The sequence below is a fragment of the Miniopterus schreibersii genome (assembly GCF_964146895.1).
Source record: "Miniopterus schreibersii genome assembly, chromosome: 13".
Classification (NCBI taxonomy): Eukaryota; Metazoa; Chordata; class Mammalia; order Chiroptera; family Miniopteridae; genus Miniopterus; species Miniopterus schreibersii.
In genome coordinates, this window is record NC_138113.1 from 14,642,327 (window position 1) to 14,658,512 (window position 16,186).

Sequence of the window (16,186 nt, forward strand, 5' to 3'; positions counted from 1 at the left end):
CATTGATGAGATAGAAGTTTGGGATAGTAGTTTTTTAGAAATTGGTGCAGGTTTGTTTTCAGCTTTAGGTTTTTTGTTTGTAGTTTTGTTTTTTTCATTTACTTTAGTGTATGCTCTGCTAGTCATTAGAAGCATGACTTTTTGTGGATTACTTAATCTCTGAGTCTTAGTTTTTTTGTTTTGAAATGGGATATTAATAAGGTTGTTTGTGAAAATCAGTACATAAGTTCTCTGTACTTTTGAAAGTATTATGAAGATATTTCTTGTGTAATTAAGGTGAATCTTTTTTTTGTATTGAGTTAAATAAACCTAATATAAGTTGTTCTGAATCATAGTGAAACATTATTAACAATAGAATATAATTTTTTATTTAAGACCTAAAATATTAATTGGTTTCCTGCTATCAATGTTAATATTTTTGTTCTTCATATGAAAAGTTACAATACTATAGTATTTGTTTAACACTTGCTACTTTTTAAATGAATGTTCTGTAAATAGTATCAGTAAGCAGTTTTCAATGAAATTTCACATTTTTTCAGGTTGGGCCAACAGCTACACAAGCTATGCAAGAATTTCTTACCCGATTACAAGTGCATCTTTCTTCAACATGTCCTCAGATATTCAGTGAATTTTTACTCAAGCTAATTCATATACTTTCAACAGAAAGGTAAATTTCAATGTATGCATATATTTCTTATGTGTAAGTAATATGTATTTCTTTAAATGAACTTTACCTTACCATTTTTGGGGTGTGTGTCTGGAAATAGATAAACAGTAGGATATTAAGATTAAGGGGGAAGAGTCTATTGATTTTTCCCTATTTGTTTCATTTTATTTCATTATAGCTCTCTCAGATTGTGAACTTTCAATTATAAAAGGAATATATTGCCTTTAATGTCTTCATAGATTATTTATCATAAACCCTTTAGGGGAAATTTATTTGAATTCGTTTAACTTGTTCTAGGATATAGAATCAGAATTAAAGCTACCAATGATTTTATTTGAAACCAAGATATAATAAGAAAACCTGAGAGAGAAAGAAAATTACATGCTAATTTCATATAAATGTTATAAGTAAATTTATTAATAAAATCAGGCAGTATGTTAAAAGAATATACTTTGACCATGATGGGTTGCTTCTTAAAATGCATGAATGGCTCAGTATCACATCATATTACATGAGTTATTTTCATCATACTATAGACGTTTCATAAAACCTAACATTACTTTCTAATAAAAACTTTTAATGTAATATAAACAGTATCATCTTATTTAATATTAAAAAAAAACCCCAAGATGATGAACAAATCAAACTCACATATTTGGTTATATTAAAAATTTTCTTTAATATCAGGGATAAACCAAAGGCACTATTTGCTATCTTTATTACTTATTTTCATTCTGAAAGTGCCAGAGAATTTAAAACTGAAAAAATATATATATTAGGAAATGGTAAAAATTATTTATAGATTACATGATTTTTGAAAAATTAATTTTAAAATGTTAGGAATCAGAAAAGGATGTAGTTTATAAAATTTAACATAAATAACTTGTTCATAGTAGTTTTTTTTTTTTTTAATATATCTTTATTGATTTCAGAGAGAGGAAAGGAGAGGGAGAGAGAGAGAGAAACATCAATGATGAGAGAGTCATTGATCGGCTGCCTCCTGCACTCCCCCGACTGGGGGTCGAGCCGGCAACCTGGGCATGTGCCCTGACTGGGAATCGAACCCTGATCGCCTGGATCCTAGGTCAATGCTCAACCGCTGAGCCACACCTGGCCAGGCTATAATAGTGTTTTAAAAATAAAACAAAATGCTTAATGCCTAGTACAAAAACTAATGTGCAAAATGTATATGGAGATATATTTACATAGCTGCAGAAAATTTAATTTCATAGCTACTTTCCTCACTTGTGTTTACTTCCTCCTTTATAACAATTTTAAAATACTAATTTGGTTGTAGTTGAACTTTTTTGTAGTATATACATAGTGAAGGATAGGGGCAAGGAGGAGTGACAGTCACAAAACCAAGGGCATGCCTTTATCATTTTTGCATATATTTTGCAAAATAAGAACGTGAATTTTTTGTGAGATTTTGGATGGTATATATAAAATCAGCTGACAAGCAAAATCAGTTACCATTTATTTCATTTTTATTTCAACTAGGCTTGTGTTTCTTTTTAAGCTGAGACCTCTAAACATATTCGTTAGGTATAGGCTTTAGTATAGTTCAGTCATGTAGGTTAGTATAACAGGAAAGATTTTCATATGAAAATTCAGTACATTTACTCTAACATTTCTTACAGTAATATTAATCTTGGTTTTAGTTACATGGTTTTCTTTTTTCTAATATATCTTTATTGATTTCAGAGAGAGGAAAGGAGAGGGGGAGAGAGAGAGAGAGATAGAAACATCAATGATGAAAGAGTTATTGATTGGCTGCCTCCTGCATGCTCCCGACTGGGGATCGAGCCCGCAACCCGGGCATATGCCCTGACTGGGAATCGAACCCCAATCTCCTGGATCCTGCTGAGCCATGCCTGGCCAGGCTGGTTTTCTTTTTTAAGTGAGAATATTTATCGCTTTACAGTCCTCAAAAACTTAATTAGGTTTTTTTCCCCAGCTACTCTTCCACCCTCTTTCATCCTACACAAACCCCATACATTTTCTAGCAGTTTCTTTAATCGTATTTGTAAGGTTGTCCCCTACGAATACTCTTAGTTTTTGTTATGTTTGTTTTGAAGCAAGTCTCTGGAATCCTGTTGAATTAGCCAGCAGCTCCTCAGTTAAATTAATAATATAGATTGAAAGGACATACCCAGTCATAATATGAAGAGGGCATTCATTATTATCAGATGAGCATTTTGTAGATATTTTCTACTATTCTGTGGATTATATTTTAGTTTTCTTGACAGTATCTTTCAGAAAGCAGTTTTTAATTTTGATTGTCTTGTCAAGCTTCTCTTTTATATATCATTAATTTTGTGTCATAAAAGAAATCCTTGTGTAGCCCAATGTCATACAGATGATCCTCTGTTTTCTTCTAGGAACTTTACAGTTTTAGGTTTTATATCTAGGTTTATGTTAAAGTTTGCATTTAGGCTGAGGTTTATTTTTTTGCCTATGGATATCCATTTGTTCCTATACTGTTTGTGAAAAGGCTGTCATTTTTTCATTGAATTCTCTTTGTACCCTTTTAAAAAATCAATTGACCATATTTGTCTTGCTCTATTTCTGGACTTTCTTCTATAGGATTGATGTTTATTTCTGTTCTTTTCCAGTGTCATACTGTCTTGATACCTTTTTGTTGTTAATCTTCCCGTGAGGAAGGAGAGAGAGAGAGAGAGAGAGAGACAGAGAAACATCAATGTGAGAGAGACACATTGACTGGTTGTCTCCCACATGCACCCTGAGGTGGGGAGGCGCAGGGGTGGTTGGAGTGAACCTGCAACCCAGGTACGTGCCCTTGACCAGGAATTGAACCTGAGGAGAGCCTTGAGCTACACTGGCCAGGGCTGCCTTGGTACTTTTATGTTATTTGTTGAAATCTGGCAATGGATTTCCCAGCTTTGTTGTTCTTTTAAAAATTGTTTTGGCTTTCTATCTCCTTTGCTTTTCCATATGAATTTTAAAGCAGCTTATTGCCTCTTACCCACCTTACAACCCCCTCCCCCCCAAAAAAAAACCAACCCACAAAACCATGCTGGATTTTGATTGAGAATGTGCCAATCTATATATCTATTTGTGAAGAGTTGTAGCCTCTTTGGGATTTTTCTTTGTACACAGTCATGTGATCAATGAAAATAGTCTTGTTTTTTCCATTGTGTATGTCCCCTCCCCACCATCCTAATCATCCTGGTTAGGACCTCCAGTGTGATGTTCAGTTTAAATGCAAAAACTTGTCTTCCTTGTCTCCCCCCACTTTTACTGGGGTGGTTTCTTTTATCTTATATAAGCATTTGACAATATCTGTCTCTTAATTGGTCACCATTTCGCATTAAATGTAATTATTGATACGGTGGACTAAAATTGTCACTTTGCCAGTTTTCTGCTTATTCTTTGTTCCCTTTTAATAATCAGTTTCTGCATACTTTTTGGATTAAGTATTTTCTTGATGATTTCGTTTTGTTCCCACTGTTGGCTTATTATTTATTAATAACTTAATTTGATCATAGTGTTTGCCTTAGCTTTACATCATGCATCTTTTTTTTTTATCACAGTCTACCTTAACTTACATATAATCACACCAGTATATTTCCAATTTCTCACAAATGTCAGAACTTTACAACAATATATTTCTCTTGTCTTTTCTGATGTAGTTGTCAAATGTTTGCTTATGCTGTACACACAAAATATGTTCCTACAGTTTTTTGCTTCAGATAAACTTGTATCTTTTAGATACTGAAGTGAGTAGTATTTTTGCCTGGAAAGAGACAAGTCTCTTCCAGGGAGATTAGTGTGAATATTTGAGTCACTTTTCAGGAGTTGAGTTGGATTTGGGTTTTGTTGTTGCTATGGTTACCTTTAATGTTACATCAGCTTCAAATGGAAGTAGTTACCTCTGTTTCTGTAGGGGTTGGGGTATAGGGGACTTGTTTCCAGTGTTCTTGCTCCATCCTCAGCTTTTGTTGTGAGCAAGGAGAGCATTTCCTTCCCTCCACGCGGTGGAAAACAGCTAATGGTATTTGAGGGTTTGTTCTTTTTTCAGACACCAAATGCCAGTGTCTTTCTAGTACCATTTCTCTTATCTGACATCAATTGATGTCCTACCATTCAATCCTATACTGACACTACCAAAAGTTAGCATCAAATTTACAGGTTTAACTGCTCAGTTCTGCAAGACTGCTCTTATTTCAGAGGGCAGTTGCAAGCCTCAGTTCCCCAGGTTACCCACACTATGTCCAGTTTTGCTACAAATTGAGGGGTTCTCACAACTCCTCAGATTCGATAATTCTGTAGGACAACCCACAGAACTCAGGAAAAACACTTTACTTATGTTTACTAGTTTATTATAAAGTGTATAATTCAGGATCTGCAAGTGGAATTGATGTGTAGGGCAAGGTGTGTAGGGGTGGCGGGTAAGGAGAATGCCTTTGAATGGATGTGAACTTCAAGGGTTCTGTGTTATTACTCTCGCATTCTTGGTGTTCAGCAATTTATTAAATATCTTAGCACAATTCTCCTTAGCTAATATATATCGTCAGTGTCTCTTTTTATTAAATTCTGCCACAGGAAAACCAATGCTGATATTCTTCTCCTTGGAGGCGCCTTTTATTGATATCAGGCTTTTTGGTACCCTTTGACCTCAGCTATCTAATGGGTTCAAGAAGAGTTATGACTTTATGGTCAATTTAGCTTTTTCTTGTTATGTTGGGGGCAGCATAAGCAGAAGTTAAGAGCATTTAGTTTTGATGCATAAGAATTATTTGATTGAATCTTAATTTTTGAAATTAAAATCCATGGGGAATGATTTAAATAGCAATATTTGAGGATGTAACATAATAGTTCATTTTATTATGAGGAGTGCCTTGTGATATTTAAATATTTTTGTCTGTACCTTCAGAATCACCTCTTACTTGTCCTTTAGTTTTCTATTTTAAAGGAGGTCATTTTTATTTTGTATAAAATAGAGACAAGAAGAAGGATTTAGGAAAACATGGAAACCATTTGCCACAAAATGAAATAGTGAATACTACGAGTTTAATTATTGTTTGGCTTTATTGTTCTATGTTGTTTACTTTTTTTTTTTTAAAGATCTTAAAATGGATTAATTTTTAATTCTTTCTCTTTTTCTCTAGGGGTGCCTTCCAGACAGGTCAAGGACCTCTTGATGCCCAAGTAAAGCTCTTAGAATTTACTCTGGAGCAGAATTTTGAAGTCGTTTCAGTTAGTACTATTTCTGCTGTGATAGAGTCTGTCACCTTTTTAGTGCACCACTATATCACTTGCTCTGACAAAGTCACGTCTCGAAGTGGATCAGATAGCTCAGTGGGTGCTCGAGCATGCTTTGGGGGACTCTTTGCCAACCTCATTCGTCCAGGTGATGCAAAAGCAGTTTGTGGAGAAATGACAAGAGATCAACTCATGTTTGATTTGTTAAAACTGGTTAACATTTTAGTACAGCTGCCTCTTTCGGGCAATAGGGAATACAGTGCAAGAGTGTCTGTGGCCACCAATACAACTGACAGTGTTTCAGATGAAGAAAAGGTTTCAGGCGGCAAAGATGGTAATGGAAGTAGTAGCAGTACTCAAGGACCGCCTGCATATGTCGCTGACTTAGTGTTAGCCAACCAGCAGATTATGAGCCAGATTTTGTCTGCTCTGGGCCTGTGTAATAGTAGTGCCATGGCAATGATAATTGGTACGTATTGAGGATATTTCTCTTATTTTGTATCTGCTTTCCTGTCTCTTCTCTTTAGCAATATATGAATTCATTTTCTTTTTACTTTAGACTGTAGAGATAATTTATTGTAAACTTCTTAACATAATTGATTTTTATTAGTGAAAACTTTTATAGAATGTTTCAATCAGTAAATTGAAATATTGAAAAATTTTAGGTGAAATTTTTAAAAATTGGAAAATACATAGTAACGTCAATTAAATTAAGAAAAAATATCATTATCCTAAGGCAATACCACAATATATAGCCCCATATAGCTAACATTTTAAAGATGAAACATTTCGCATCAAATTTTGTATTAGCGAACCAGTAAGATTTATTTTCATTTTCTTAAAAAAGTGAAATATAAAATTTTATTCAAAGTGTAAACAGTTTCTATGACACAACTCAATGTAAAATTTATATATTGTTGCTTAATTTTTCTACCTCTTTGAAAGCTAATGTGTTACGTTCATTTTTTTAAAAATAATTGAACTTTTGTAAATTGTGACAAAATCCATTCCTGATATGTTTTTACTTGTTGGTATTTCTTTTTTTGTGTGTGTAAGGGAAACAGTCATGTTCTGTTAATCATTAGCTGTTTGGAAGTATAGTTACATAACAATATCACTTATTTTTCTCCATTTTCTTTCTGCTTGATATATAGCTAATATGTGGAATTATGTTCCTCACTCATATAACAGCAACTTCTTTGTATTGTTACCAGCAATAGAGATATCTCATGTATCTCAGATTACAAAAAAAAATGCTCTACTGAGTAGTATGATAGATAATTTAATTTCTAGGTATATGTACACATACACCTACACAGACAGCTATTAATGTACCTATTCTTCACTGGTTTCAGGAAAAATGGTCTTTAAGCCTATTTTAATTATTACTGGTTTTTAAGGATATACTTTTTAAAAAAAAAAGTGTAATCTTTTTATTTAAACCAGGGGCAAGTGGATTACATCTCACCAAACATGAAAACTTTCATGGTGGATTAGATGCAATATCAGTTGGGGATGGACTATTTACCATACTGACAACCCTTAGTAAAAAAGCTTCTACAGTCCACATGATGCTGCAGCCAATTTTAACCTATATGGCCTGTGGATATATGGGCAGACAAGTAAGTTCAATCCAGCAACAGTTGTAGTAACTTAAGTAGTTTCTAGCAATGGGAGTAGAGAATTACTTATAGGACAGAGATTAATAGAGTATTCATATTCTATATTGGAAAATGAATAACAACAGATGAGAACTACAGATTATTAAAGAAGTTGGAGTGTCAAGTTCCTTTGAAGTGATGACTGTCAAAGACGACTACAGTGATACAAGAATAAAACATTTAACATAGTCTTAAATTTTTTCCCATTGTCCCAAAAAGTTCTTTCCTCCCCCCCCAAATAGCATAGTTGAATTCTAAAATGTCGTCTGTAGATATTACATACGAAAATTTAATGAGTACTTTTTCAAGCTTATATTGCATATTTAGTTTCCTTTTAATTAAAAGAGATTAGGATAATTTTAAAAGAAAAATGTTAGAATATTACTGCTTTTTATATTTCCTTTTTAAAATGTGATTATTTTAACTTTTATTCTTTCAAATGTGGATTTTAAAACATAATTTTTAAAGGAATTTTTTATATGCTAATTTGTAACTATCATTTTCTTAAGTATGTATTGCATATATATGTCTTCATTGGAAGATACAAAGATATTTGGGAAGGATTAATTTTTAAATGAAGTTAATGTCTAGTGGAAAACAAATCAGTGCACATTAATTTAAGGTAAAAGTTATAACAGTAGGTAAAGACAGATGCTCTTGAGTTTAGAGAGGAGACTGTTCACTTCCTTTTTGATTCTAGTAAGAGTTGTTATGTATTTTAGGGGACATTTTGTATTTAGTGACTTAGATTAAGGCTGTCATTTTATAATAAACCATAAAGGAATATTCTATTCAATAAGAAATTTAGTTGTCCTAATTCACTGTAAATTTTTTTTTTTTTTTTAAGGGCTCCCTTGCTACTTGCCAGTTATCTGAACCATTATTGTGGTTCATTTTGAGAGTATTGGATACTAGTGATGCCTTGAAAGCATTCCATGATATGGGTAAGATAAAATTCCAGTAATTGTCATTTAAATGTAATTATTTGATAGTACTTTATGTTCTCATTTTGGTAGTCTTCTGTGAAAGTTAGCTTGATGTCAAACCATTTAAAGATAACTTTAATATTTTTTTGCCAATTTAGGTGGTGTTCAGCTTATTTGCAACAATATGGTTACTAGTACAAGAGCTATTGTTAACACTGCAAGAAGTATGGTATCAACTATTATGAAATTTCTTGACTCTGGTCCAAATAAAGCTATGGACAGCAGTTTGAAAACAAGAATACTAGCTTCTGAGCCTGACAATGCAGAAGGGATTCATAACTTTGCACCTCTGGGTGAGAAAATAATTATTAAATCTTATTGGTATGAATTTATATAGTTTATTAGCTGTAATGAAACAAAAATAGTTGTTGAAGTAAGTTGATCATGTTACAGTATTACCATTTTAATTAAAAACACTTGATTTTAAAGGTAGTGGGTTTTTAAACATTCTACTGATTAGAGGGAAGTTTTTAATAGTTCTTTAGCAGTAATATTTGTTTTTATTTTGATTTTAAACAAAAAGTACAGTTAGAAAACTAAATAACAGAGATATGTCAGTTTTCATAAATGTTAGTTTTAAAGAGCTTGTTCCTTCTCACTTTGTGTGGTATTTCCTTCTTAAGAAGCTTCAGGTTTAGCTATTTACTCTCTTTTCCAGTCTACATAGTTTCTTTCATATTTTTCTTTTCATATTTATAACTCATGGGCATTGCCAGCTTAAAATAAAGGTGATTATTTTCAAGTTGAAGGCTGTATTGAACATTGCTTTTTAAATTATTTGAGGGTTATTGTGCTAGATTTCTTATTACTTTAGTTTTCATTTGATATGTGAGTATAAGTAGGTTAGGCAGCAACTGAAAATAAACTTGTCACCTGCCAGTTGGCTAGATGTGATGTTTTGTTAATATTGTGAAAAATCATGCTGAGTGTATTGAGTACATTCATAGTATCAAATGTTCACGTTTTTAACTATTTTTTCTAGTGTAATTATGATAATTTGAATACTTCCTGATGCGTTATTGGATTTCTTTTGTAAGTTTTTATTTTAAATGTCTTCTGTAGGTACAATCACATCTAGCAGTCCTACTGCCCAACCAGCCGAGGTGCTTTTGCAGGCCACACCACCCCATAGAAGAGCTCGCTCTGCTGCTTGGTCCTACATCTTTCTGCCAGAGGAGGCTTGGTGTGACCTTACCATTCACCTTCCTGCTGCAGTGCTTCTTAAAGAGATACATATCCAGCCTCACCTTGCATCTCTTGCAAGTCAGTAATATTTTTTGTAAAGAAGCATAATGAAAGTAAACTATAATTGCATAAAGAACTATGGGAGATTGTGTAGATCCCTGGCAAATTTGGAAGAATAAATTTTTCACTTATTTGCAAGATCAGACTACTATTATACCCTAATATAGTTGTGGAATCCACACTTTTTGATAGAAACAGATATATGAATAAAATGGCAGAAGGAAAATACACTAATCCACAGGGTTTTAGCAGGTCAAAAAATAACTATGTTATATGGTAAAATATATGTGAATATAAGACTTAATCTGAGGAAGAAATTGCTTTTATTTGGAAGGAGAAAGAGTGGTTCATGTAAATGGTGGCTTTGTAGTTGCACATGGGGATTGATGTAGGAAGAACATTATGAAGGAGAGTTTAATAAAAACATTTTTATTTTATTATTGGATTGAAGCAGAAATTGAAGATATATTGTGTTCCAGTAGAATTAACATAGCCCTTAGAATCAAACATGGGCTACAGTGTAAAATGTGCCATTTGTTAATGTGGGAGTTTGGGTTACTTAATCTCCTTGACTCTGTCAACTTGTGTAAAATGTAGATAATACTTATCTCAAAAGGTTATGGAGATTAAATTTAATAATTAATATGACTTGTCTAGTTCTCAGTGTAAACCTGATGTGTAATTGGCATACAATAAAAGTTACTTCCTAATTTAACAATCGTAATTAAAACCAGGTTTCAAAGTTTGTTGTAGTTGATAGATAAATTTATTATATGGGCTTTCATGTTATGTTAGGAAAAAATACTTTTCCAATAGCAGCTGCCAGTTGTTACGTAATTGGGCCTCCTTAAATTTTAGAAGGAAATGTTTTAAAAAACTCTTCTGGATTTTTGGCTAAGTTTTGAAAGGGAAACAAAAGATAAGAGGTCAAAGACATTTCTAAACTTAGCTATGTTTAAAATCATTGCAACATGGTAGTAGCAAGATAATCGGTGGAAAAGCAGTTTTTAAGAATTACATTCTTCCCAAATTATTTCATTAATCAAATGACCCATAGTGTTGCTGATAATTCTAAGTAAAATAGAAGTAATAGAAAGTCGAGTACATGTGGATTGTATATCTTTACTCTTTTTTGAAGTGAATGTTAGAATTTTTTAAATACAACTTTTATTATATTGTGGATTTCATATTGTATGTTGGAAAATAGCTCCAAAATCAATTATGATGAGAGTCAGTGAATGATTTGGTGTATTAATGTTCTTTTGACAAGTTCATAATGAATATAACCGAAAGCTGCTGTTTCACTGGGACTTCCACTAACGTGTGAAGGCTAGTTTACTTTTTCTTTAGTAATTGTTTGATTTTCTCTTCTACAGCCTGCCCATCCTCAGTGTCTGTTGAAGTGAGTGCCGATGGGATAAATATGCTACCTTTGTCCACTCCTGTTGTCACAAGTGGTCTTACCTACATAAAAATTCAGCTTGTAAAAGCTGAAGTAGCCTCTGCTGTCTGCCTTAGACTCCATCGTCCACGAGATGCCAGCACATTAGGCCTTTCACAAATTAAATTACTGGGCCTCACTGCTTTTGGTACCACTTCTTCTGCAACAGTTAACAATCCCTTTCTTCCCTCTGAAGATCAGGTATCTAAAACAAGGTACGTTTATTTCTCCTTAAAAAAAGCTTTCTGTGAAATTGTTCTGTGGTTTATTTCTTTGTTTATTTTAAATATGTTTTTATTAATTTTAGAGAAAGAGGAGAGAGAGAGAGAAAGAAAGAGAGAAACAGCCATCGGCTGCCTCCTGTACGCTTACAGGGACTGAGCCCACAACCCGAGCATGCACTCTGACCGAGAATCGATCCAGTGACCCTTTGGTGCATGGGAAAGCGCTCAACCATCTGAGCCACACCAGCTAGGGCTGTGGTTTATTTTTTAGGGTTTAGGAATTTCTTTGTTTCATAGGTATCTATATAATAACATGATTTTTTAGTGTAATAGAGACAATTCTGTAAAAGCAGAACCCTGAGGCTGGTTAAAATTGAGATTTATGTGTATTTAATCCTTGAGATGATCTGCAGTGTGGTATATGTGGATGTAGTCTTATTTGGTAATTTCTAAATGCCAATCAGCTGAAGGGTTATATCTGAACCAGACAAACTAACCAAACAAACAAGGAACTGAATATATTCTTTAATTTACATTTTTCTGGTATATTTTGTTGTCTGAAAATTTTATGGACTGGTTTTACTGAAAGCTTTGACTGATAAAAAAATTTAGGATTTTTTTTATTCTCAAGCTTCCAAGGCTTTACATTTTTGCAAGTCTGTGATCCTTATACAGTTTGTATTTATGCATATAAATATGTGTATGTATAAAAACATTTTAAGAAGTTTTGTTTTACCCCTGAAATAATTTGAGCTATATAAATTTATCTTATAAGTCACTGTGTTGTGTATTTCAGTATTGGTTGGTTACGGTTATTACATCATTGCCTTACTCACATAAGTGATCTGGAAGGAATGATGGCAAGTGCAGCTGCACCTACTGCTAATCTTCTACAGACTTGTGCTGCCTTATTGATGTCCCCGTACTGTGGAATGCATTCACCCAACATTGAGGTCGTGCTTGTAAAGATAGGCCTGCAGTCCACTAGAATTGGCCTGAAGCTTATAGACATTCTACTGAGAAATTGTGCAGCATCAGGCAGTGATCCTACAGGTGACCATTAACTTTGATGTTTTAATTTTTACATGTTTGCAAAGCATTGACTGTTGAACTGTGCGATTTGTGGTCAATTCTGTTTCTGAAATTAACTTCCATTTATGCCTTTATTATTTTTTGAGTTTGTTTTTTGTTAGAGTTTATAGAAGAGCTATTTTTAATGAATAACTTTATAATTAAATTGAGCATAATCTTCTCATTTCATTTGCTTATTTAACAACTTTTTCTTTTGGTTCTTTATTGCAAGATTTAAATAGTCCTTTACTTTTTGGAAGACTGAATGGCCTCTCTTCTGACTCGACTATAGATATTCTTTATCAGCTTGGAACAACTCAGGACCCTGGAACAAAAGAGAGGTACATAATGATATCATTTTAAAATTAAGGTCACACAAACATACAGTCACTTGTAGTGAATGTATTTGTAATTCTTTCTCTTTAGATCATTTTATAAAAGTTAAGGCTGTTGTTTATTATAGTGTATACTCACCTGTATACTTTATATGATGCAATTTTCAGAGATTTTTGTGAGCATAAGCATAAATTTTCATATGTACCTTCCTACCCCTATTTCTTTTACCCAGAAGAAAAGAATCTGATGATTTAAAATAGAAATTTGAAAGCAAACAAAAACAAACATAGTGTTTTAAGAACTTGGCAATGAATCTTACCTGTTTCTTAAACAAATTTTAAATCACTATTACTTTAATCATTCATTTGCTCTCAGTTAGTGGTCCCCAGCTCCAGGGGATTGAGTGTAAGGTTGCACTTGAAAAAGTACATGTGTTGGGTGGGTGGCTACTACTAGTATTAATGGATGGGAGCCAGAGTATGAAACACACTATATTGCATGTGATTCTGCACAATGAAGAATGCACCCCAGATTACTGCTCTAGGGTGTATGGATTTGTTTTGAGAGAAAATTTAGAAGAGAGGGTGAGTTTGTTAAGCTGTATATCCTATAATTCTAGTTATATATTTTGTTATAAATTAGGTAAGAATTAGTCAACACTTATTTGTTGAATTATAGTTATCTCAAACATTTTCATCAGTTAAGATTGGTAAGGTTATTGGGAAACTAGAACTACTGTATTCTTGTTGCTTATATAATTCCTTTTCTCATCTATTTTAGATTAAAATTAATGAGAACAATTAGTATGTTATTCTCATAAATACTTTTTTTTTTTTTTTTAATTCTTACCCAAGGATATTTTTTCCGTTGCTTTTTCAGAGAGTGGAAGGGAGAGAGAGAGAAAGAGAAACATTGATTGAGAGAGACACATTGATTGGTTGCCTCCCACACATGCCCCAACTGGGGCTGAGCGTGCAACCGAGGTACATGCCCTTGACCAGAATCGAACCTGGGACCCTTCAGTCCACGAACTGACGCTCTAACCACTGAGCCAAAATGGCCAGGGCATAAATACATTTCTTACATGCAGCAGTGATGCTTATCCATATATTAAATGTCAGTTATGATATAATTGGTTATTTGAATTCATTTTCTTCTTTTAAGAATTCAGGCTTTGTTAAAATGGGTCAGTGATTCTGCAAGAGTGGCTGCTATGAAGAGAAGTGGCAGGATGAGCTACATGTCCCCTAACTCTTCGGCAATAGAGTATGGTCTTCTAATGCCATCTCCTTCTCATTTGCACTGCGTAGCAGCAATTCTGTGGCACAGTTATGAGCTGCTTGTAGAGTATGATTTACCAGCACTGCTGGACCGAGAGCTCTTTGAGTGAGTATGATTCCTAAAATCGCTTCCCCCCCCAATACTAAATCACTTTCACTTGAAACAGTATTTTATATGCTTATTGGGATAAAAATAATATTTTGAAAGTAGTAGTTAAATATATTCAGGTACCATTTTGAAGTGAGATTTTACCAAAAAAATGTAATGTATCTTCATATTTTAAGAAGATATGGTAGTGCCATTGTCTGTTTTTTCAACCTAAAATTGGAATGTTTAATGTATATGCTCCTACAGTTCATAGTGTTTTTCCTATTTGCATGTTTACCCATTAGATTGTTCTATGTTTAAGTAACTGTGAACGAAAAGTATAGCTAGAAATTTTGAAAGACTTGCTACTTAAGATAGTTTTTATGATTAGTTGTTCTTACTACTACATTTTAGACAGCTGTTACGATTGTTCTTTTGATAAGTGGTTTCCACTACCCACATTTCTTCATCATACTCAGCTAAGGTGTTGTTGAACTTACTGCCTGACAACTACTAAGTTTGTAGCAGAATATTATATTTATTTTTGAACAGTCCTATGACTCATAAAAGTTGGCCTTATGTCTTGTAGTCTGTCACTGTCATATTTGTCCTTACCAGTTGGTATAATATGTGACTTACTAGTGAAACTAATAGTTTTTGATTTGCAAACATGAATTTAAGCCATCAATCATATCAAATTCCATCTAAACAGTTCCTTGGTATAATTTTTCATTGTTTCTTTGTCACTTTTTTGAGGTCACACAGAGAATGGTAGAAACATGTTAATATAGATCTCTTAATTTTCTCTACTCATTTTACATTTCTAATCCAACTTCTAATTTACCTAAATACTTAAATAACCTATACCACAATCTTCCTGAAATCCTGTAATGTAATAATATTTATGTCAAATAAACAATATAGTTTTCGTCAGAGTGTAAATTGATCTCTAAAAGAAATATTTGGAACAGTGTGGTCTTTCTAAAATATATATATTTATATGTATATATGTATGTATATATGCATACACATTGTTAACGTGGTATCTTTTATTCCCTAGGTTACTCTTTAATTGGTCCATGTCCCTTCCCTGCAATATGGTTTTGAAGAAAGCTGTTGACAGTCTACTTTGCTCAATGTGCCACGTACACCCAAGTTATTTTTCTTTGCTGATGGGCTGGATGGGAATTACGCCTCCCCCAATGCAGTGTCACCACAGACTATCAATGACAGATGATAGCAAAAAGCAAGATCTTAGTTCATCTTTAACAGATGACTCTAAAAACGCACAAGCACCTCTTGCACTAACTGAGTCACATTTGGCAACTCTTGCTTCCTCTTCTCAATCTCCAGAAGCTATCAAACAATTATTGGACTCCGGTTTGCCTTCTCTCCTTGTGAGGAGTCTGGCTAGTTTCTGCTTTAGCCACATTTCTTACTCAGAAAGCATTGCTCAGTCAATAGATGCTTCCCAGGACAAACTCAGGCGGCATCACGTTCCACAGCAATGTAATAAGATGCCTATCACAGCAGACCTGGTTGCTCCTGTTCTTAGGTTTTTGACAGAAGTTGGCAATAGCCATATTATGAAAGACTGGCTCGGTGGGTCGGAAGTCAATCCACTATGGACAGCACTTCTGTTTTTATTGTGTCACTCTGGGTCCACGTCTGGAGGACATAATTTAGGTACACAGCAGACCAGTGCAAGATCAGCTTCTCTTTCTTCAGCTACTGCAGCAGGATTGACTGCTCAGCAGAGGACGGCAATTGAGAACGCAACTGTGGCATTCTTCCTGCAGTGCATTTCATGCCACCCGAATAATCAAAAGCTGATGGCACAGGTAATAGTGGAAAACCTGGCTTATGTTTTAGATGTCTCATTATTTTAATATATTGTCAAATAGTACTAGTGAAATTAATTAAGAAAGGGGATGTATTATATAAGGTCAGGTGGTGGTAAA

At 33.6% G+C, this 16,186-nt stretch overlaps 1 protein-coding gene across 9 annotated transcripts in view; it reads left to right on the forward strand.

Annotated features, from left to right (window-relative positions):
- BIRC6 (baculoviral IAP repeat containing 6) overlaps positions 1–16,186 on the forward strand; it is a 154,532-nt gene that overhangs the window by 94,591 nt on the left and 43,755 nt on the right. For all 9 annotated transcript variants that reach the window (XM_081156170.1, XM_081156172.1, XM_081156177.1 and 6 more), the window contains exons 45-55: positions 540–667; positions 5,800–6,362; positions 7,340–7,515; positions 8,402–8,498; positions 8,639–8,833; positions 9,603–9,803; positions 11,162–11,441; positions 12,247–12,503; positions 12,754–12,862; positions 14,022–14,243; positions 15,286–16,066. In XM_081156170.1, the coding sequence (XP_081012296.1) occupies positions 540–667; positions 5,800–6,362; positions 7,340–7,515; positions 8,402–8,498; positions 8,639–8,833; positions 9,603–9,803; positions 11,162–11,441; positions 12,247–12,503; positions 12,754–12,862; positions 14,022–14,243; positions 15,286–16,066 (3,009 nt within the window). The remainder of the gene's footprint in view (positions 1–539; positions 668–5,799; positions 6,363–7,339; positions 7,516–8,401; positions 8,499–8,638; positions 8,834–9,602; positions 9,804–11,161; positions 11,442–12,246; positions 12,504–12,753; positions 12,863–14,021; positions 14,244–15,285; positions 16,067–16,186) is intronic.